This window comes from Erythrolamprus reginae, chromosome 7 (genome assembly GCF_031021105.1).
Source record: "Erythrolamprus reginae isolate rEryReg1 chromosome 7, rEryReg1.hap1, whole genome shotgun sequence".
In the NCBI taxonomy this organism is placed as follows: domain Eukaryota; kingdom Metazoa; phylum Chordata; class Lepidosauria; order Squamata; family Dipsadidae; genus Erythrolamprus; species Erythrolamprus reginae.
In genome coordinates this window covers 80,185,649-80,207,725 of record NC_091956.1, presented here as the reverse complement: position 1 = coordinate 80,207,725, position 22,077 = coordinate 80,185,649, and the positions used below count along the sequence as shown (strand labels likewise).

Here is a 22,077-nt window from a genome sequence, read left to right as displayed (position 1 = left end):
ATATTAACCGCTCCAAACTTGACTGTAAAAAATATGACTTCAGTAACCGAGTTGTCGAAGCGTGGAACTCATTACCGGACTCCATAGTGTCATCCCCAAACCCCCAACACTTTACCCTTAGATTATTTACGGTTGACCTATCCAGATTCCTAAGAGGTCAGTAAGGGGCGAGTACAAGTGCACCAGAGTGCCTTCCGTCCTCTGTCCTATTGCTCTCCTACATCTCCTATACCTTTCTTCTATTCCTATATCTCTTCTTCTATTCTTTCATTGATATGTTCTATTACTTTATCTTCTTTTCTATTATTTCTTAGATATATTTTACTATGAGTATCTCCTCTATAACCTTCATCATGTATTTTACTATGTGTATATAGATATATACCCACTAAGACCCTCATTGTGTATTGGACGAAATAAATAAAATAAATAAAAAAATAAAAGACTCCCTTCCTTTTTTGCTCAGTTGGACTAATTTGGGTTGCAACTGGCTTGTGCTCCATCTGTGATTTGTTTATTTGAATGGGGTTTAATACAGGCTAATTATATCTCTTCTGAAGTGGGCCGAGAGATCGGCTATGAATAGATGCCATCTATTAAAAAAAAAACACCCCACCAACTTGATGGACTGGTTGACTTGTTGGCAGAAAATGGACGTGTTGTCCATGTGGAGCCTTTGAACAGCTGTTATCACCTATGAAATGATAAATAACCAAAGGATCAGGATCTGATCAAGTCTGGACCAGATTGGATTGAAGTGGAATTGCAGGAGTGGGCAATTTACCTACCTAATGGTCTGAAAACCATTCCTAAACTCCTCAATTAAATTAAGTATTGTTGTTTATTTAAGAAACATAGAAACATAGAAGACTGACGGCAGAAAAAGACCTCATGATCCATCTAGTCTGCCCTGTATAGTTTGGAGGACAGAAGGAAAAGGGGGGGACATGATCGAAACATTTAAATATCTTAAAGGGTTAAATAAGGTTCAGGAGGGAAGTGTTTTTAATAGGAAAGTGAACACAAGAACAAGGGGACACAATCTGAAGTTAGTTGGGGGAAAGATCAAAAGCAACGTGAGAAAATATTATTTTACTGAAAGAGTAGTAGATCCTTGGAACAAACTTCCAGCAGACGTGGTTGGTAAATCCACAGTAACTGAATTTAAACATGCCTGGGATAAAGATATATCCATCCTAAGATAAAATACAAAAAATAGTATAAGGGCAGACTAGATAGGCCATGAGGTCTTTTTCTGCAGTCAGTCTTCTATGTTTCTATGTTTCTTATACTATTTTCTGTATTTTTACCTTAGGATGGATACCCAGGCATGTTTAAATTCAGTTACTATGGATTTACCAACCACGTCTGCTGGAAGTTTGTTCCAAGGATCTACTACTCTTTCAGTAAAATAATATTTTCTCATGTTGCTTTTGATCTTTCCCCCAACTAACTTCAGATTGTGTCCCCTTGTTCTTGTGTTCACTTTCCTATTAAAAACACTTCCCTCCTGGACCTTATTTAACCCTTTGACATATTTAAATGTTTCGATCATGTCCCCCCTTCTCCTTCTGTCCTCCAGACTATACAGATTGAGTTCATGAAGTCTTTCCTGATACGTTTTATGCTGAAGACCTTCCACCATTCTTGTAGCCCGTCTTTGGACCCGTTCAATTTTGTCCATATCTTTTTGTAGGTGAAAAAAGAAGAGTGGGGGGGGGGGGAAAGAAAGCAAAAGAAAAACTACTTTTCATATCGTATCTTAATCTATACATAGGAGGAAGGGTGGTTGATAATTCAGGCATTGAATTGTGGTTGTGGGCACTTACGCATATATGATAATGAACACACATACTCTTTCGGAAAGATTCACCATCACTGTACTATAGTATCAGCAATCAATTTGTTGGAAAATGCAAGTGTATGTTCTCAAAACCTCAGAGTTATAAGTGGTCTGAAATGGAATTTTATGTAATGGTCAGTATAAGATTGGCTGTTTGCTTTTTATTCAAGGCTTCAAAGTAATGCAGCACAGAATACTATATTTTTTTAAGGTGAAATGTTTTAATAAGATTTGGGTAAGAAATGGGCACTCCCTCCTAAAAAATAAGGTAATATAGTGGATCTTGTAGATCAGTGTTTCACTGCAACAACATAGCCAAGAAGGCTTCAAGAGTTGTAAACCTAATCCTACGTAGCTTCTGCTCTGGCAATCTCACACTACATACCAGAGCTTACAAAACTTTTGCCAGACCCATCCTCGAATACAGCTCATCTGTTTGGAACCCATATCGCATCTCAGACATTAACACCCTTGAAAATGTCCAAAGATACTTCACCAGAAGAGCCCTTCACTCCTCCACTCGAAACAGAATATCCTACGAAAATAGACTTTCAATCCTGGGCCTAGAAAGTTTAGAACTAAGACACCTTAAACAAGATCTAAGTATTGCCCACAAGATCATATGCTGCAATGTCCTGCCTGTTGGCGACTACTTCAGCTTCAACCACAACAACACAAGAGCACACAACAGATTTAAACTTAATATTAACTGCTCCAAACTTGACTGTAAAAAATATGACTTCAGTAACCGAGTTGTCGAAGCATGGAACTCATTACCGGACTCCATAGTGTCATCCCCAAACCCCCAACACTTTACCCTTAGATTATCTACGGTTGACCTATCCAGATTCCTAAGAGGTCAGTAAGGGGCCTTCCGTCCCCTGTCCTATTGCTCTCCTATATCTCCTATACCTTTCTTATATTCCTATCTCTCTTCTTCTATTCTTTCATTGATATGTTCTATTATTTTATCTTCTTTTCTATTATTTCTTAGATATATTTTACTATGAGTATCTCCTCTATAACCTTCATCATGTATTTTACTATGTGTATATAGATATATACCCACTAAAACCCTCATTGTGTATTGGACAAAATAAATAAATAAAATAAATAAACTAGAAGATATATGGACTTCAACTCCCAGAATTCCCCAGCCAGCAAACACTGGCTGGGGAATTCTGGGAGTTGAAGTCCAAATATCTTCTAGTTGCCAAGGTTGGGAAACACTGCTGTAGATCATTCGCTATTCTTCAGAATATTTCTAATGGTCAATAAATGCTTCTAGTGATCACAAGAGGAGAAATACAAGATAATATTTGTTCTGGATCGAAGTGTGTATTTATGTACACATTGTAACTCAGGACAGTACAACAAACATTTTTCTTTCTTCTCCACAGAGGGAAAAAGAAAACCAGTAAGAAGTGCCAAGTAATAGACAAGCACGAATTGTAGCTTTTAATATTCCTACATGGCTGTTCCAGGTAAGACTACACCTCTCGAGAGGATCTCTATTTATAACAACCACCCTGATAGGCTGAGCAGCCAGGTGTTAATGTGACAAAGTATTGGTTTTTATCATGGCCCAAATACCTTAACCCAAAATGGAAGACAGCAGAACAGAGATTCATTATTCATATCAACCACTGTGAAGGGCCAGAAGTCCTGCCAGGGGACGATGGGGGAATAGAGATATGAAGTATACGAGGGTCTTTTGAATTCCTGATTTCCTTTATGGAATGCAGGCCCTTTTCATCTTAGAAATCTTTTGTGAAAAGACCAGGAAAAGCATTTGGTACTTTAAATAAGCGTTTGGCAACAAATCAAGCTGCCAGTGACTTGGAAATGCCGGTGGTATTTCAAATTCCCATTTGTTCCCTTCTTGGTTTCAGATTTCATAAATGCAAGTAGTGGTTATGTGGCCTCTTTCCAAAATAAGAGGAGATAAAATCACATAATCACGTTTGAAAGGGTGCCCTGACTAGTACATGGAGAAATTATATGCTGAACATTAAGAATTATATGTCCAAGCGATGGAATGACAGTTCTAAGAGGGCGGGGAAAATATTTACTGACCCCTCCTGGACATAAACTGTTTCAACTCCTACCCTCAAAATGTCGCTACAGAGCACTGCACACCAAAACAACAAGACACAAGAACAGTTTTTTCCCGAACGCCATCACTTTACTAAACAAATACTGTAATCCCTTCAACACTGTCAAATTTTTTACTAAATCTGCACTTCTATTCTACTAGTTTTTCTCATCATTCCTATCATCCTTTTCCTCCCACTTAGGACTGTATGACTGTAATTTGTTGCTTGTATCCTAAGATTTTTATTAATATTGATTGTTTCTTCATTGCTTATTTGACCCCTATACTTTTACTGTAGACAAACATAAGAATGTTAATTAACTTAGGTAAACAGTAGCTGAGTAAATAATAATAATATACCGTATGTTTATCCCAGGCATGTTTAAATTCAGTTACTGTGGATTTACCAACCACGTCTGCTGAAAGTTTGTTCCAAGGATCTACTACTCTTTCAGTAAAATAATATTTTCTCATGTTGCTTTTGATCTTCCCCCCAACTAACTTCAGATTGTGTCCCCTTGTTCTTGTGTTCCCTTTCCTATAAAAACACTTCCCTCCTGGACCTTATTTAACCCTTTAACATATTTAAATGTTTCGATCATGTCCCCCCTTTTCCTTCTGTCCTCCAGACTATACAGATTGAGTTCATTAAGTCTTTCCTGATACATTTTATGCTTAAGACCTTCCACCATTCTTGTAACCCATCTTTGGACCCGTTGGGAAACATTGCCCTAGAGCATTGAGCATTCCACCATGGTGATAGTCAGGTGGGGGTTCCTACCATTTGCTGCTACCAGAACTCTCCTGGAGACTGGCGCATACGCATGTGTGTCCTATCGCGAGATTTGGCTTTTGTGCCTACACCAGAAGCTAAATCTCACATGAGGACGTATGCATGAGTGAGACTTCGGTGATTTTTCCTGATATTTTTGCTTCTGCACATGCCCGAAAGCAAAAGAAAATGCCCCAAATGGGTGAAATTCAATTCAATTCAATTTATTAGATTTGTATGCCGCCCCTCTCCAAAGACTCGGGGCGGCTCACAACAATAATAAAAACAATATTCCAGCGAAAACAAATCTAATATTAAAAAGCACATAAAACCCTATCATATTTAAAAAAGAAAACAACATATACATACTGTTGTGGTTAGCTCTGGCCCAGCTCCTGCCCCAAGGACTGTGGGTGTGGGGGAGACATCCACATGCTGCAGGCCTGTTTTGCCCCCGGTGGAATCTGCTGATGAAGGCTCCTCTGACCAAGAAGACATGAGTGACAGGGAGGAGGAGAGTGTGGCAGACAGCTCAGAAGGAGATCAATTCTCTAGCTCCTCCTTGGATTCGGAGCAAGAGTTAATGATACAGCCACGCATGCGGAGAGCGATGCATAGGCAACAACAACTGAGAGATTATTATCAAAGAAAATGAGGCCACCTGTGGTTGGGTGGGGCTGTGGTCATTAGTGAGGCTGCTATAAATAGCAGCCTGTGGGTTTGGCCTTTGTGGAGGATTATCTGATTGTTGTGTTTCATGACTGCGTTACTGACTTTGACTTTTTGTGTGCTGATTTTTCCCTGCTTTGAAACTAAACCAGAGCAAAGTGTGTTTCACTTTGTGAAAGAAGAAGGACTGTGAATTGCCTCACAGCTGCAAGCTAAGTATCACAGAACTGATAAGGGACTTGTACAAATTACCAGTTTGTTTGGAGACGAGTCCTCTTTGCTATACCAAGAGGGCTTAGTTTAAGTGAATTTTCATCATAAAGAAAATTGTTTTGAATTTTCAAACGTGTGTGTGTGTGTGTGTGTCTGAAATTTGTACCTGTGAATTTTTGGGAGGATTCTACCAGAGAGCCCGACAGAACACATACCCAAACATCAATATAAAAAATAGCCTGGGGGAAAGGTGTCTCAACTCCCCCATGCCTGGCGATATAGATGGGTCTTGAGTAATTTACGAAAGACAAGGAGTGTGGGGGCAGTTCTAATCTTTGGGGGGAGTTGATTCCAGAGGGCCGGGGCCGCCACAGAGAAGGCTCTTCCCCTGGTGGTCGACGGGACCCGGAGAAGGCCAACTCTGTGAGACCTTATTGGTCGCTGGGATTCGTGCGGTGTGTGCGAACATCCTCGTGCAAGATTTCTCTTCCGGCGCATGTGCATAAGCCAAATCTCATGCGATTGTGTGGGCGCGTGAGTCAGAGGTGTGGAGATGAGCACACATGTCCATTTACGCTACTGGAACCCCAAACCCAGATGTACAACACGGTACAGCTGGGTTCAACCCACTACTGGTCATAGCATTTTTGCCATACCCTTAGCAGACTTGTCAGATAAATAACTTGTTGTGTGGCAGCTATTTTTATATCCTGTGTGCTCGAAATGGCCTGTTTACTTCTTCCTTCTGACTAATCTGCACCAATAGTTTTCTCTGCTGAATCGCTCATGCAATAACTTCTATTTCCCCTGATTGTGTTGGGGGAGCTTGATCTTCCTGAGGAAGTCGCTATCGCATTCGCAAAGGGAAAGGAGATTGTAGAACGTAGGAAAATAAAACCCATCTTGATATTGAGACACCGCTAAGCCTCTATTTTTATTTTATTTTGTCCAAAACATAGTGAAGGTTGCAGAGGTTATACTCCTAGTAAATTATATCAATGGAAGAACAGAAGAAAAGATATGGGGATAAAATATATAGAAATAGAAGAAGGAAATATAAAGAAGTATAGGAGAGACAATTTATTTTATTTTATTTATTTATTTGTTTGTTTTGTGCAATACACAACAATACACAATGAGGGTTATAGAGGATATAATCAGGTAGAATGTATTAAAGGGGGAATAGAGGAGAAAATAAAGGAGTGAAATATAACTATGAGAGAATAGCAGAAAAAGAATATCTCCGAGACCACCTTCTGCTGCACGAATCCCAGCGACTGGTTAGGTCCCAGAGAGTTGGCTTTCTCTGGGTCCTGTCAATGAAACAATGTTGTCTGGCGAGACCCAGGGGAAGAGCCTTCTCTGTGGCGGCCCCGACCCTCTGGAATCAACTCCCCCCAGAGATTCGGATTGCCCCCACCCTCCTTGCCTTTCGCAAACTCCTCAAAACCTACCTCTGCCGTTAGGCATGGGGAAATTGACTCTGTTTCCCGTTTTACGCAAGGTTTGTCTGAGATGTATGATTGTTTTTTATACGTAGGGTTTTAAATTGCTTTTTTATTGTTGGCTTTGTATCATGTTTTGTGTTGTGAGCCACTCCAAGTCTCTGGAGAGGGGCGGCATACAAATCAAATAAATGAAATGAATGAAATGAAATATAGGGATAGAAGAGAAGATATAGGAGATATAGGAGAGACTATAGGACAGGGGACGGTAGGCACTCTGGTGCACTTATGCACGCCCCCTACTGACCTCTTAGGAACTTGGTGAGGTCAACTGTGGATAGTCTAAGGGTAAAGTGTTGAGGGTTAGGGGACGATACTACGGAGTCCGGTAGTGAATTCCACGCTTCGACAACTCGATTACTAAAGTCGTATTTTTTACAGTCAAGTTTGGAGCGGTTAATATTAAGCTTGAATCTGTTGTGGGCTCTTGTGTTGTTGTGGTTGAAGCTGAAGTAGTCTTTGACAGGCAGGATGCTGCAACATATGATCTTGTGGGCAATACTTAGATCATGTTTGAGGCGTCTTAGTTCTAAGCTTTCTAGACCCAGGATGTACAGGATGTAGTTTTGTAGGGTGTTCTGTTACGGGTAGAGGAGTGAAGAGCTCTTCTGGTGAATTATCTCTGGACATTTTCGAGGGCATTAATGTCAGAAATGCAGTATGGGTTCCAAACAGATTAGCTATATTCTAGGATAGGTCTGGCGAAAGTTTTATAAGCTCTGGTAAGTAGTGTGAGATTGCCTGAGCGGAAGCTACGTAGGATTAGATTAACAACTCTTAAAGCCTTCTTGGCGATGTTGTTGCAATGGGCTTTGGCACTCGTGACAGCTGTCAGCCTTGATAGCTTCAAGGCAGGATTAGACAGATTCATGGATGCCAAGTGTATCGGTGGTTATTGAAATGGATGTACAAGTGCCATCTCTATGTTGATTGAGGCAGGCAGGATTCCCTTGAGTACCATTTGTTGGGGGTCAAGGGAAAGGGAGGGTTTTGCCTTCTCTTTCTGCTCAAGATCCCCATGGACAATTGGTGGGCTACTGTGTGACACAGAATGCTGGACTCGATGGGCTTTGGCCTGATTCAGCACGGCTCTTCTTATGTTCTTATGTTCAAACACAGCCCTGATGTACATAGGTTAACCAATGCCACCTCCTTACCATTTGACATTTGCAAAAATGATATATTGTAATGTAATTTAAAATTAATGGTATCTTTTTTTCTGCACACATGATTGGAGAAGAAAAATTAAAAAATTTTTTACCCCCACCCCAAAAAAAACACAGCCCTGATGCACCCTCAATTTATTTTTTATTTATTTATTAATTATTTAGATTTGTATGAAATTGAGTTTGTCCCCCCTGGTGTAGGTCATTGTGAACACAGATCCTTGGTGTGTGTGTGTCTCTCTCTCTCTTTTACAGTTCCTTTGTAAACTGAACATTATTGAATGGAAGAGAGAAAAAAACATATCATCTGTTTTGTTGGAAATGATATCTAACCAGCCTTTGGTAGAGTTCAGGCAAACAATAAACTAGTAGTAAGATAAGTAAACTGAGGCTTTGATTACCAATAAAAAGTAATTCAATATGTACACATTGAAAGGCCCTCGCCATATTTAGTACTTCCTCTTTGGAAATCACCTACTTATAAGAAGTACCATTTTCACATCCATCTACTTAGAACCAACTTAATGGTACACAGGCAATTCATACAATGAGTAAACAGACTTCTTACAACAGGAAAGGTATTCTGATGGTGATGTGACATTTGTTACATTTGAACAAAAAGGTGTCAAAGGAACAAACTAAGATAGAAGGGCCCAACTATATAATCTATAATAGAGTCTATCTAACTAGGTTATATGAGCAGGATGAATACATTCATACAGGACTCAAACTGAGATAGTTTGCTTAATGGTGTAGTAGGAAGTTGGATTATTTTATTTTTGTTTGTTTGTTTTGTCAAGTATGTACAGTATTGGTGATATATAAAGATATCATAATATTTATATACATGATACTAGTAAAAAAAAGAAACATTAGGACAGGGGACGGAAGGCACGCTGGTGCACTTATGCAAACCCCTTACTGACCTCTTAGGAATCGGGAGAGGTCAACAGTGGATAGTCTAAGGGTAAAGTTTTGGGGGTTAGGTGATGGTACTACAAAGTCTGGTAGTGAGTTCCATGCATCAACTACTTGGTTACTAAAGTTGTATTTCCTGCAGTCGAGTTTAGAACGGTTTACTTTAAGTTTGCATCTGTTGTGTGCTCGCGTGTTGTTGTGGTTGAAGCTGAAGTAGTCACTGAAAGGAAGGACGTAGCAGATGATTTTATGGGCTATGCTTAGGTTGTGTTTAAGGCGATGTAATTCTAAGCTTTCTAAACCTAGGATTGCAAGACTAGTTACGTAGGGAATTCTGTTATTAATTAATAATAATAATAGTAGTAGTAGTAGTAGTAGTAGTAGTAATAATAATAATAATAATAATAATAATAATAATATGTTCTCAAAGAAACCAGAGGCCTATATGCTTCCTCCAGTATTAAACAGAAAAAATATGAAAAAAGTAAGTGACAAGAGCAAAGTCAACTCCCAATTAAAATCACTTTACTGGATTGATTCTTTGTCCTGGTGTCTATTTTAGTTTGCTGTCCAAATCTGCAAAGTCAGCAGAATCTAGTGCCATCTCTGAACCTAGCTGATATAACATGCAACCGCCCCGAGTCTACGGAAAGGGGCGGCATACAAATCTAATAAATAAATAAATAAATAAATAAATAAATAAATAAATAAATAAATAAATAAATAAATAAATAAATAAATAAATAAATAAATAAATAAATAAATAAATAAATAAATAAATAAATAAATAAATAAATAAATAAATAAATAAATAAATAAATAAATAAATAAACAAACAAACAAACAAACAAACAAACAAACAAACAAACAAACAAACAAACAAACAAACAAACAAACAAACAGCCAAAAACCCAGCAACCCTGATACAATCTGGCTGGTTATTTTGGTCTTGGTGTGTGTGTGTTTGTGTGTGTGTGTGTGTAAAGAAAACCAAATCTAACAAAACTTGTAACTTCGTTTTAAGCTTCATTTTTTCATTGTTCATTTTTGCAAGATTGTAAGGAATTGTCTCTCTGACCTTACTGCAGTTGTGCATGGAAGGTAGTTAGGAAGAGTAAAACAGGGTGGAAAGTTTTACATCATGCTTCACAGGGGTTTAAATTAAGCTTTCCCCACTTCCAAGGATGCCAGAAAATTAAAAAAGGAAGAATAAATCTTTCTGTTGCTTTATATTCAGATGAAAGTCCAAAACTTTGGAAAGCGGGAAAAATGTGGTGGGAGAGAACATAAAAGTTACAACACAGTCTTGCTGTTACTCTACAGTAAAAGCACATCTTGATTTTAAAAAAAAATCTAGAATGATATTGTACCTTCCATGAATATTCAGTTATTGTTTTCTTAAAAAGAAAACTGTAAATATACTGCTCAATAAAAAAACAAACAAACAAACAAACAAATAAATAAATAAAGGGAACACTCAAATAACCCATCCTGTATAACAAGCAGGAAGAGGGAGATTGTGATCCCGCTATATAGAGCGCTGGTGAGACCACATTTGGAATACTGTGTTCAGTTCTGGAGACCTCACCTACAAAAAGATATTGACAAAATTGAACGGGTCCAAAGACAGGCTACAAGAATGGTGGAAGGTCTTAAGCATAAAACGTATCAGGAAAGACTCAATGAACTCAATCTGTATAGTCTGGAGGACAGAAGGAAAAGGGGGGACATGATCGAAACATTTAAATATGTCAAAGGGTTAAATAAGGTCCAGGAGGGAAGTGTTTTTAATAGGAAAGTGAACACAAGAACAAGGGGACACAATCTGAAGTTAGTTGGGGGAAAGATCAAAAGCAACATGAGAAAATATTATTTTACTGAAAGAGTAGTAGATCCTTGGAACAAACTTCCAGCAGACGTGGTAGATAAATCCACAGTCACTGAATTGAAACATGCCTGGGATAAACATATATCCATCCTAAGATAAAATACAGAAAATAGTATAAGGGCAGACTAGATGGACCATGAGGTCTTTTTCTGCCGTCAGTCTTCTATGTTTCTATGTTTCTATCCTGGATCTGAATGAATGAAATATTCTCATTGAATCCTTCCTTCGGTACCAAGTTGAATGTGCACAACAGCGGGTGAAATGGATTGTCCATCAGTGTTGCTTCCAGTTTGATTTCACAGAAGTTTGATTTACTTGGAGTTATATTTTGTTGTTGTTGGAGGTTTTTTTGAGCAGTGTATAAGAAAACCCATGTTGCTGTCCACAAACAGGTAAGAAGTGGTATACGATAGGTGTTTTCCCTTTAGGCTGCGTAACCTCCCCAAATAACACTTGTTAGTTTAAACCTGTCTGTTTATTGTAACAGCGGGTGTGTGATGCAGGGCAGAGGGAGAGATGAAACAGCCCTAGCTGCATTCTCTAGGCAGCTTCCCCTTTTTTCCCTGCACTGAGCTGGAGAGGCCGGAGAGGGCATTTCGTCAAAGACAGGGAGGGACTCTGTTTTCACTTCCTCATTCAACTAAGCTCAAACTCCAGAGAGAATTGCTCGTCTTACAGGGTGCTGGGGCTGTTTATCACGAGCAGCAAGGAACAAAAGGATGTCGACCTGTTTGTCATCACTCTTATCTTTCTTTCGGTGGCCGGTGGTACTTTGAAAAGGAGCTGCGACAACTGTGGTGGATGGGCATAGTGGAGATGGAAGACGGAAGGAGGATGACCCACCGGCACATCCATGGACAAGCAGAAGAAGAGCTCCAGAACTTAGAGTAAGACCAGGAGTTATAATTACAGTAGTTTGTGGGTCTTTCCATTCTTTTTGGGAGGGTTCTGGGTAACGAGTCTACGGAGAGGGGCGGCATACAAATCCAATAAATAATAATAATAATAATAATAATAATAATAATAATAATAATAACAACTTATGAAAGCTGGCTGACATTATCCGGTTGGCCTTTCCCAGTGATCCACCCCCTATCTTCTTCTTTTAGTCTGAGCTCTGATCCAACATCCAACAATGTCGTTTGGCAGGCCCCAGGGGAAGAGCCTTCTCTGTGGCGGCCCCGGCCCTCTGGAACCAACTCCCCCCGGAGATTAGAACTGCCCCCACCCTCCCTGTCTTTCATAAACTACTCAAGACTCATTTATACCGCCAGGCATGGGGCAGTTGAGATATTCCTTCCCCCTAGGCCATTACAAGTTATGCATGGTATGTTTGTGTGTATGTTTGGTTTTATAATAAGGGTTTTTAGTTGTTTTTACTATTGGATTGTTACATGTTGTTTTTATCATTGTTGTTAGCTGCCCTGAGTCTACGGAGAGGGGCGGCATACAAATCCAATAAATAATAATAATAATAATAATAATAATAATAATAATAATAATAATTATTATTATTATTATTATTATCCAAGATTGGAGTTTTGACAGATAGTCAAGGAAATCAGTTTCCTCCTTTCTTCCTTCTTCTTTCAACAGGGCATGTACTTAGAATTGTAGAATCAACTGGTTTTGATATTAGAAAAACAAGTTCTAAGCTTTAAGGAATGCAGAAGGGATGGAGAACATGCTTTGGGAAATGACAGTGATTGCTCTGAGCAAGAGAAGAGGTTTGCTAGAGGAACGTTTATTTAACTTGAAAAATCTTTTGTTGATGTCATAAAACAAGATGCAACAGTTACTGAAACAGTGGTGGGTCATTGATGAATCGAGTGAGTTTCGGATTTTTTTTTTAAAGACCTGAGGGCATCAATGGGCACGTTAAACCACATTTGTGGTGGATGGAGTCAATCCCAATTATTTTGCTGTTTATAGTCCTCTCCCCTCACCTTTTTAAGTAGTTGGGTTTTTACTTTAATTTACAACAATGGGTATGTTATGAATGTTATGTGTTTTCTGACAAAGGCTGGAGGGAAAACAAGTTGCCAATTTTCTGCAGTCGTGGAGAAGTTATTTAAACTTCAAATAAGGAGTTTGACGTTCATAAAGGCCTTGGGATTGTTTACTATTGCTGTAATCCCCTTATATAGAGCGCTGGTGATACCACATTTGGAGTACTGTGTTCAGTTCTGGGGACTTCACCTACAAAAAGATATTGACAAAATTGAACGGGTCCAAAGACGGGCTACAAGAATGGTGGAAGGTCTTAAGCATAAAACGTATCAGGAAAGACTTAATGAACTCAATCTGTATAGTCTGGAGGAGAGAAGGAAAAGGGGGCACATGATCGAATCATTTAAATATGTTAAAGAGTTAAATAAGGTTCAGGAGGGAAGTGTTTTTAATAGGAAAGTGAACACAAGAACAAGGGAACACAATCTGAAGTTAGTTGGGGGAAAGATCAAAGGCAACATGAGAAAATATTATTTTACTGAAAGAGTAGTAGATCCTTGGAACAAACTTCCAGCAGACGTGGTAGATAAATCCACAGTAACTGAATTTAAACATGCCTGGGATAAACATATATCCATTGTAAGATAAAATACAGGAAATAGTATAAGGGCAGACTAGATGGACCATGAGGTCTTTTTCTGCCGTCAGTCTTCTATGTCTATGTAATGGAATACTTATTTATTTATTTATTTATTCATTTGTCCAATACACAATACATATGGAAGAGAATAGACATGAATTAATATATATAAAGATAATATGTAAAAATAGAGAAGATATATGAAAGGAAGAAAATATATATGATATATGAGATAAAGGAAAGACAATTGGACAGGGGACGAAAGGCACACTGGTGCACTTATGTACGCCCCTTACTGACCTCTTAGGAACCTGGAGAGGTCAATCGTGGAGAGTCTAAGGGAGAAATGTTGGGGGCTTAGGGGTTGACACTATGTAGTCCAGTAATGAATTCCACGCTTCGACAACTCGATTGTTAAAGTCATATTTTTTACAGTCAAGTTTGGAGCGGTTAATATTAAGTTTGAATCTGTTGCATGCTCTTGTGTTTTTGCAGTTGAAACTGAAGTAATCATTGACCGGTAGGACGTTGCAGCATATGATCTTGTGGGCAATACTTAGATCGTGTTTTAGGCGCCGTAGTTCTAAGCTTTCTAGGCCCAGGATTGAAAGTCTGTTTTCGTAGGGTATTCTGTTTCGAGTGGAGGAGTGAAGGGCTCTTCTGGTGAAATGTTTTTGGACGTTTTCAAGGGTGTTGATGTCCGAGATGTGGTATCTAATGCCATTCTGATTCTCAAAAAGGTGTTAAAGCTGCAGATTGAGAGAGAGAGACTACTTCATAATAACAAGACATCATTGCGTCTGTAGTGATGCCACAGTATTACCTAATAGGAGCCCCTATCATGCACGAACTCACTGATCTTGTGGTTCTGCTTTTTTCTGAGTAGTATGATATTGTCATGGTATTACTGAAAGAATTGCGATTTCTCCTAAATAAGGGAAATCTGATAAGTCCTTGCAGCAACTAATATCTGCAAAGTGTTCTTGGAAGTTAAATGCAATGATTTACCCCTTATCCGTTTTCCAAATGATGGTTTAAAGATGCAGAATATTAAGCAATTTTTTTCTAGACTCCTGTATGTATTGTGTAAGCTAGAACTGCAGGCATCAGTTCTCCGAATGCATTGATGCATTCATGTGTGTGAGGTTTTGCCAAGGTAGATGCCTATAAGCAAATCTATTACCCATCTGCTATATAATCAGATAGAGTAGGTTCACATTATATCTGGAAACTAATAAGGACTTCATGAGAACAGTTCTAACATCTACGGTTAATATATTTGTTAGAACCAGCCAACTAACTGTGGATCAAGTTGGGAGCTCTGTGATTTGTTTTTCATTAGGAAAAATCTAGGATTTGAGTGATTTGAGGATGAATTTATGATGCTCTCTGGCCATTCTTTTCAGTATTCTTTTGAAATGATCTTAAGACAATAAGCCACAGCCCAGCCCAGACAGAACTGGATCCGTGACACTATTGTCACGTCACCAGGAGGTCACTAACGATTCGGGAAATCTGGTCCGAACCGGGAGGAATCCAGCTGCCTGGTAGTAAATCACTTTTTTCAGTTCTGTTTAACGCCAGACAGTCATTAAATGAAATCTTATAAATCGAGGATTACACGAAGTTTTAGTATTAACAGAAATGAAAGTTAAATCTAGATAATATACTAAGTGAAAAGTCAAGTTGTGTTCCGCTAGTTAATTATTCTTGCAACATTAATCCTAAAAGTTTCCTCTTCACTTATTTTATTCCAAGTAAACATATGTCACATCTGAGCAAGTAATCTGACTAATCGAGTAATTAAGTACTTTCCAAATTGCACGTAACAATTTTTTATCATGTGGGGAAAAAAATCTTTGTCAGGTAAACTCATTAGCCCATGATCAAAAATATCAGCAATTTACTTCTTGCAAGGTTAAACAAAAGTTTTCCTTGGAAAACTAATGGTCATAATGGTAGTTTTACAAGGAAATACAATAAAAGCTTCCTACTTAGAATACTGTACGTGCTCTTACAGCAACTCTCTTTGTAGGTGGAAATATCTTCTTTAAAAACTTAGGCTAGGTTTAAACTTAAACTGATTTTCGATGCAGTTTCATTGTATGATCTTAAAGTCAAAATCTATGTAAAGATTAAGATAGCACAGAAGAGTCACTTTGTCCCTGTTTGCTATGACATAATTATGTTTTGGAATTTGCCCCATTTGGAATGTGTATTTTTTTTCTAATATTGGCCGAAGTGGTTAGTAGAAACAAGTATGGCCATTCTTTTCACTATTACAGTAGTACCACATGATACGAACCCCTCGTCTTATGAACTTTTCGAGATACGAACCCGGTGTTCGGGATTTTTTTGCCTCTTCTTACGAACTTTTTTTGCCTTACGAACCCACCGCCGTGAACACTGAACCCGGAAGTTCGTCAAAAGTTCGGAGTTCGGCTGAGAAGCACCGCTGCCCGGCTGTCACCTTTTGAAACAGCCGGGGGGCTTCTTGGCGTTCTCCCTAACCCGAACCAGCAAAGTTCGGGTTCGGGAGGCCGTCGAGAAGCAGCACTTCTCGGCGGCATCCCGAACCCGAACCCCGAACCTGAACTTTGCCGAACTTCTGGGTTCGGGTTCAGGAGAATGCCCAGAAGACCCCCAGCTGTTTCAAAAGGTGACAGCTGGGCGGCGGTGCTTCTCGGCAGCCTCTCGAACCCGAATCCGAACTTTTGCCGAAATTTTGCCGAACTTTTCAGTTTTGGGTTTGGGAGAATGCCGAGAAGCCCCCTGGCTGTTTCAAAAGGTGACAACGGGACGGCGGCGCTTCTTGGCGTTCTCCTGAACCCAAACTTTTGCCGAACTTTTCGGGTTTGGGTTTGGGAGAACGCCGAGAAGCCCCTGGCTGTTTCAAAAGGTGACAGCCGGGCGGCAGCACCCAGCGAAATGCCGTTTTTGTGATTTTTTTTCCTTCCACGCATTAATCGTTTTTCCATTGTTTCCTACGGGAAACATTGTTTCGTCTTATGAACTTTTCTCCTTACGAACCTCCTCCTGGAACCAATGAAGTTCGTAAGACGAGGTATCACTGTATTTCGAAATGATCTTAAGACAATAAGCCTTTCCCCATGAGGACTCTATGACAAAAGACCATCTCTAGAATTTCCTGGCCTCACAGTGGTAAATTTCATGTTCGAATTTCTGAAGTTGTGTAAAGCTTGTGCTGTTCATTTTCTCATTTCGAGGAACTGGGCTTCTGGCTTGTAGTTCCTTTTCACAGATCTTTCTTACAGGAATGGTGGGTTGGCATTTTTGAAGCTTCCTCTCATAGAACCCATTCAGACAATTGTTCTGCATGCTATCAGAAACATGCTTAGAACGATGAAGACATGGATGGGGAAATGTGTTAGAGAGCCTGACCCAGAGTCACCTAAATCGGCTTTTGTGGATGGAAGCGGACTGGATCCTGGGTCAAATGTCAGTCCAACATATTGAATTTTATTTAACATTTCCATTATTTATTGCATTGATGGCGAACCTTTTTTCTCTCGGCTGCCGAAAGGGTGTGTGAGTGCGCTATCACACATGCATGAGTGCCCACGCCCATAATTCAATGCCTGGGAAGGGTGAAAACAGCTTCCCCTGTGTCCCAGAGACCCTCTGGTGGCTGGAAATGGCCCATTTCCCAACTTCTGGTGGGCCCAGTAGACCTGTGTTTTGCCCTCCCCAGGCTCCAAAGGCTTCCCTGGATAAATACGCCCTCCCTCATCCCTCTGGAAGTTCCCTGGAAACCAAAAATGCCCTCCCAGAATCTCTGTGGAAGCAAAAAATCAGCTGGCTGGCACACGCATGTGCGTTGGAGCTGAGCTAAGGCAACCCTAACCCTACCCATCCTCGAATACAGCTCATCCATTTGGAACCCATATCGCATCTCAGACATTAACACCCTTGAAAATGTTCAAAGGTACTTCACAAGAAGAGCCCTTCACTCCTCCACTTGAAACAGAATACCCTATGAAACTAGACTTACAATCCTGGGTCTTGAAAGCTTAGAACTACGACGCCTTAAACATGATCTAAGTATTGCCCACAAGATCATATGCTGCAATGGCCTGCCTGTCAAAGACTACTTCAGCTTCAACCACAACAACACAAGAGCACACAACAGATTCAAGCTTAATATTAACCACTCCAAACTTGACTGTAAAAAATACGACTTTAGTAATCGGGTTGTCGAAGCGTGGAACTCATTACCGGACTCTGTAGTATCATCCCCTAACTCCCAACATTTTGCCCTTAGACTATCCACGGTTGACCTCTCCAGATTATTATTATTATTATTATTTATTGGATTTGTATGCTGCCCCTCTTCGTAGACTCGGGGCGGCATACAAATTCCTAAGAGGTCAGTAAGGGGCGTACATAAGCGCACTAGAGTGCCTTCCGTCCCGTCCTATAGTCTCTCCTATATCTCGTATTTCTTCTCTACTATATCCTCTATAACTTTCATTGTGTATTATTGTGTATTGGACAAAATAAATAAATAGATAAAATAAATAAATATGGCTCCACGGGCCACTTGTGGCATCCGTGCCATAGGTTCGCTATCACTGCTTTATTATGTTTCTTTGCATCTCTATATGCGGAGAGGGACGGCATACAAATCTAATAAATAATAATAATAATAATAATAATAATAATAATAATAATAATAATAATAATAATATATGTGAGTACATTGGATTGGATCTCAGGTCTTTGTTATACATGAAGTGTCTTGACTCCATCTCCTACTTGCACAAAAGTGATTATTTATATGCTGGAGGGCATCTGCTTCTGTGGAAGACATTGGCAAATGGCTAATGACTTTGGTGAGCTACCTGTAGAGACCAGCCAATCTGAATAGATCTGGTTTTGTGATTGTCTAATTTAGCCACTGTTTGCACAGTTACTAAAGTAAATGTGCACGAATCCCAGCAACCGATTAGTTCCCACAGAGTTGGCCTTCTCCGGGTCCCGTCGACGAAACAATGCCGTCTGGCGGGACCCAGGGGAAGAGCCTTCTCTGTGGCGGCCCCGGCCCTTTGGAATCAGCTCCCCCCGGAGATTAAGTCTGCCCCCACCCTCCTTGCCTTTCACAAACTTTTGAAAACTCATCTATGTTGCCAGGCATGGAGGAATTGATATATCCTTAGCTGTCTTGATTTTATGGATGGTGTGTTTGGGCTGCATGACTGTTTTTAATAGGTTTTTTTTTAAAAGACTGTTTTAACATTGGATTTGTATATGATGTTTTATTGTTGTGAGCCGCCCCGAGTCCTCAGAGAGGGGCGGCATACAAATCTAATAAATTATTATTATTATTATTAATGTTGTTGTTATTATTATTATTATTATTATTATTATTATTATTATTATTATTATTATTATCATTATTAAACCAACTCCCCCCAGAGATTAGAACTGCCCCCACCCTCCTTGCCTTTCGTAAGCAACTTAAAACCCACCTCTGCCGCCAGGCATGGGGGAATTGAGATCCTCTTTCCCCCTAGGCCTTTACAATTCTATGCATGATATGTATGTATGTATGTTTGGTTTTTATATTAATGGGTTTTTAATCATTTCTAATATCAGATTACTATTGTACACTGTTTTATTGTCGCTGTTAGCAGCCCCGAGTCTCCGGAGAGGGGCGGCATACAAATCAAATCAAATCAAATCAAATAAAAAAATAAAGTAAAGTAAAGTAAAGTAAAGTAAAGTAAAGTAAAGTAAAGTAAAGTAAAGTAAAGTAAAGTAAAGTAAAGTAAAGTAAAGTAAAGTAAAGTAAAGTAAAGTAAAGTAAAGTAAAGTAAAGTAAAGTAAAGTAAAGTAAAATAAAATAAATATTATTATTAAATGAAAAAGTAAGTTTGCAACCAATTCTTGCACTTACAGGATGGCCGTTGCAGGTTTATAAAGCAAAGCAAATCCGAGACAAGATCAGAAGCATAGTCACAATTTCATTTAGCAACTGTGGTCGTGAAACAAGGGCTACTTGTAGTATAAATACACGGTAGACTGTAATTATCCAAAACATAGAAAGGGGTTCTTTAAATGCATGTTAGCGCATGCAAGACAATGCTGGGAAAAAGCATTGAAGCAGCTAATTCAACTTGAAGGACCATTAGTTCCTTGAGAGCTTTCCCAGAATGTCTATTAGTGCAACTGTGCATAAAGAACATTCCTGGTGAAACCAGTAGCGGGTGCCTACTGGTACAGATGAGGACGCCGCACCAGTAGTAAAACTGGAGTTGTGTGCGCAGCTTTGGGTCTCTGACACATGTGTGTGTGTGTGTCCCCTCGTGAGGTTTTGCTTCCTGCGCAGGCACACCAGAGACATACAAATTTAATTAAATAATAATAATAATAATAATAATAATAATAATACTCTGGTTGTCTGGTTAAACCTATAGATTCACAGCCTAAAAATCTCACAAGTGAATCAGATATGTCCAACGAAAAGCTCGTTAGAAGATTAATGGCTTTTGCAATGATGGGGTTGTAGAGTGCTAACAGGCATACAACGTTGTTCTGCAAGAGAAGCGGAACCATTGCAGACATGAAGTGAAAATGCCAGCTCAGTTGGCCTTCTCCGGGTCCCGTCGACTAAACGATGTCGTCTGGCGGGACCCAGGGGAAGAGCCTTCTCTGTGGTGGCTCCGACCCTCTGGAATCAGCTCCCCCCAGATATTAGAGTTGCCCCCACCTTCCTTGCCTTTCATAAGCTCCTTAAAACCCACCTCTGTTGTCAGGCATGGGGGAATTGAGATATTCCCTTCTACCCTAGGCTTACAAAATTTATGCATGGTATGTTTGTATGTATGATTGGTTTCTTAAATTGGGGTTTTTAAACTACTTTTAATATTAGATTTGTTTATATTGTTTTTTACTGTTTTTAGCCACCCCGAGTCTATGGAGAGGGGCGGCATACAAATCTAATAAATAAATAAATAAATAAATAAATAAATAAATGAATGAATGAATAAATAAATAAATACATACATACATACATACATACATACATACATACATACATAAATAAAAATAAAACATATACAGTGATACCTCGTCTTACAAATGCCTCACCATACAAACTTTTCGAGATACAAACCCAGGGTTTAGGATTTTTTTGCCTCTTCTTACAAACTATTTTCACCTTACAAACCCACCGCCGCCGCTGGGATGCCCCGCCTCCGGACTTCCATTGCCAGCGAAGCACCTATTTTTGCGCTGCTGGGATTCCCCTGCAGCATCAGTGAAATTGCAGCATCGCAAAAATACAGAGGTCTGGAGGTGGGGCTTTAAGGACTTCTGTGTTTACGATTTCATTGATGCTCCCTTTGCTGGGAAACCCCACCTCCGCTCGTTTTTGCGATGCTGGGATTCCCCTGCTGGGATTCCCCTGCAGCATCGCAAAAACACAGAAGTCCGGAGGTGGAGTTTCCTATGGAGGGGAACCTCAGGGGAATCCCAGCAGCGCAAAAACGGGCGCTTTGGCTGGCAAAAGGGGTGAATTTTGGGCTTGCACGCATTAATTGTTTTTCCATTGATTCCTATGGGAAACATTGTTTCGTCTTATAAACTTTTCACTTTAAGAACCTTGTCCTGGAACCAATTAAGTTTGTAAGACAAGGTATCTCTGTATTCTTACATACTGCATTACATGTGAAGTGACAGAGACAGGTATTAATTAATCCTAAAGCAATAGGCCAATGGGCCCATGACACTGCAAAGCACTATTTTGCAAGTGAGTTTCAAAAGCACTTGAAAAGAAAGTAAACCTTAAGAATGAATCATGGGACATCTTAGTAATAGATTCAAAGACAGCTGTGATTAAAATGTGCAACGATTCATCTTTGTCATAATTGCCAACTTCGCTTTCCATTTTCATTATAACCTACTTCACTAGACATCAGCATTAAAGAGCGGTTTGCCTCTCTTTTCTCTCATATAACTTCCCTATGGAGGACTGTGTCCGGTTTTAGGCAATATCAGCTTGACCATCCATTTTTCTTCTGCTTTAAGCCCTTTTCACAGAAAAGGCCCTGAGAAGGCCCACAGAGAAGCTCTTCATCCAGTGGCGAAATCCAATTTTTTAAGGCTGTAAGCCACTCAAGCTTCATTTTAAATCAGGTGACTGACTATAAATTAAAAACAACAACTCCTCTCTTCAGATCATGTTGTCCCTGCCTTTAAATAAAGTTAAGATAATCTCCCAGGAAGAGGGAGTTTATGATTACGCTATATAGAATGCTGGTGAGACCCCATTTGGAATACTGTGTTCAGTTCTGGAGACCTCACCTACAAAAAGATATTGACAAAATTGAACGGGTCCAAAGACGGGCTACAAGAATGGTGGAAGGTCTTAAGCATAAAACGTATCAGGAAAGACTT

The 22,077-nt window shown here is 39.6% G+C and overlaps 1 protein-coding gene across 1 annotated transcript in view; it reads left to right on the top strand.

Annotated features, from left to right (window-relative positions):
- The first annotated feature begins 11,709 nt into the window (after positions 1-11,709).
- Positions 11,710-22,077, top strand: part of DAPP1 (dual adaptor of phosphotyrosine and 3-phosphoinositides 1) — a 39,485-nt gene continuing 29,117 nt past the window's right edge. Inside the window, exon 1 of the mRNA XM_070757953.1 lies at positions 11,710-11,956. Within this exon, the coding sequence (XP_070614054.1) occupies positions 11,871-11,956 (86 nt within the window). The 5' untranslated portion in view covers positions 11,710-11,870. The remainder of the gene's footprint in view (positions 11,957-22,077) is intronic.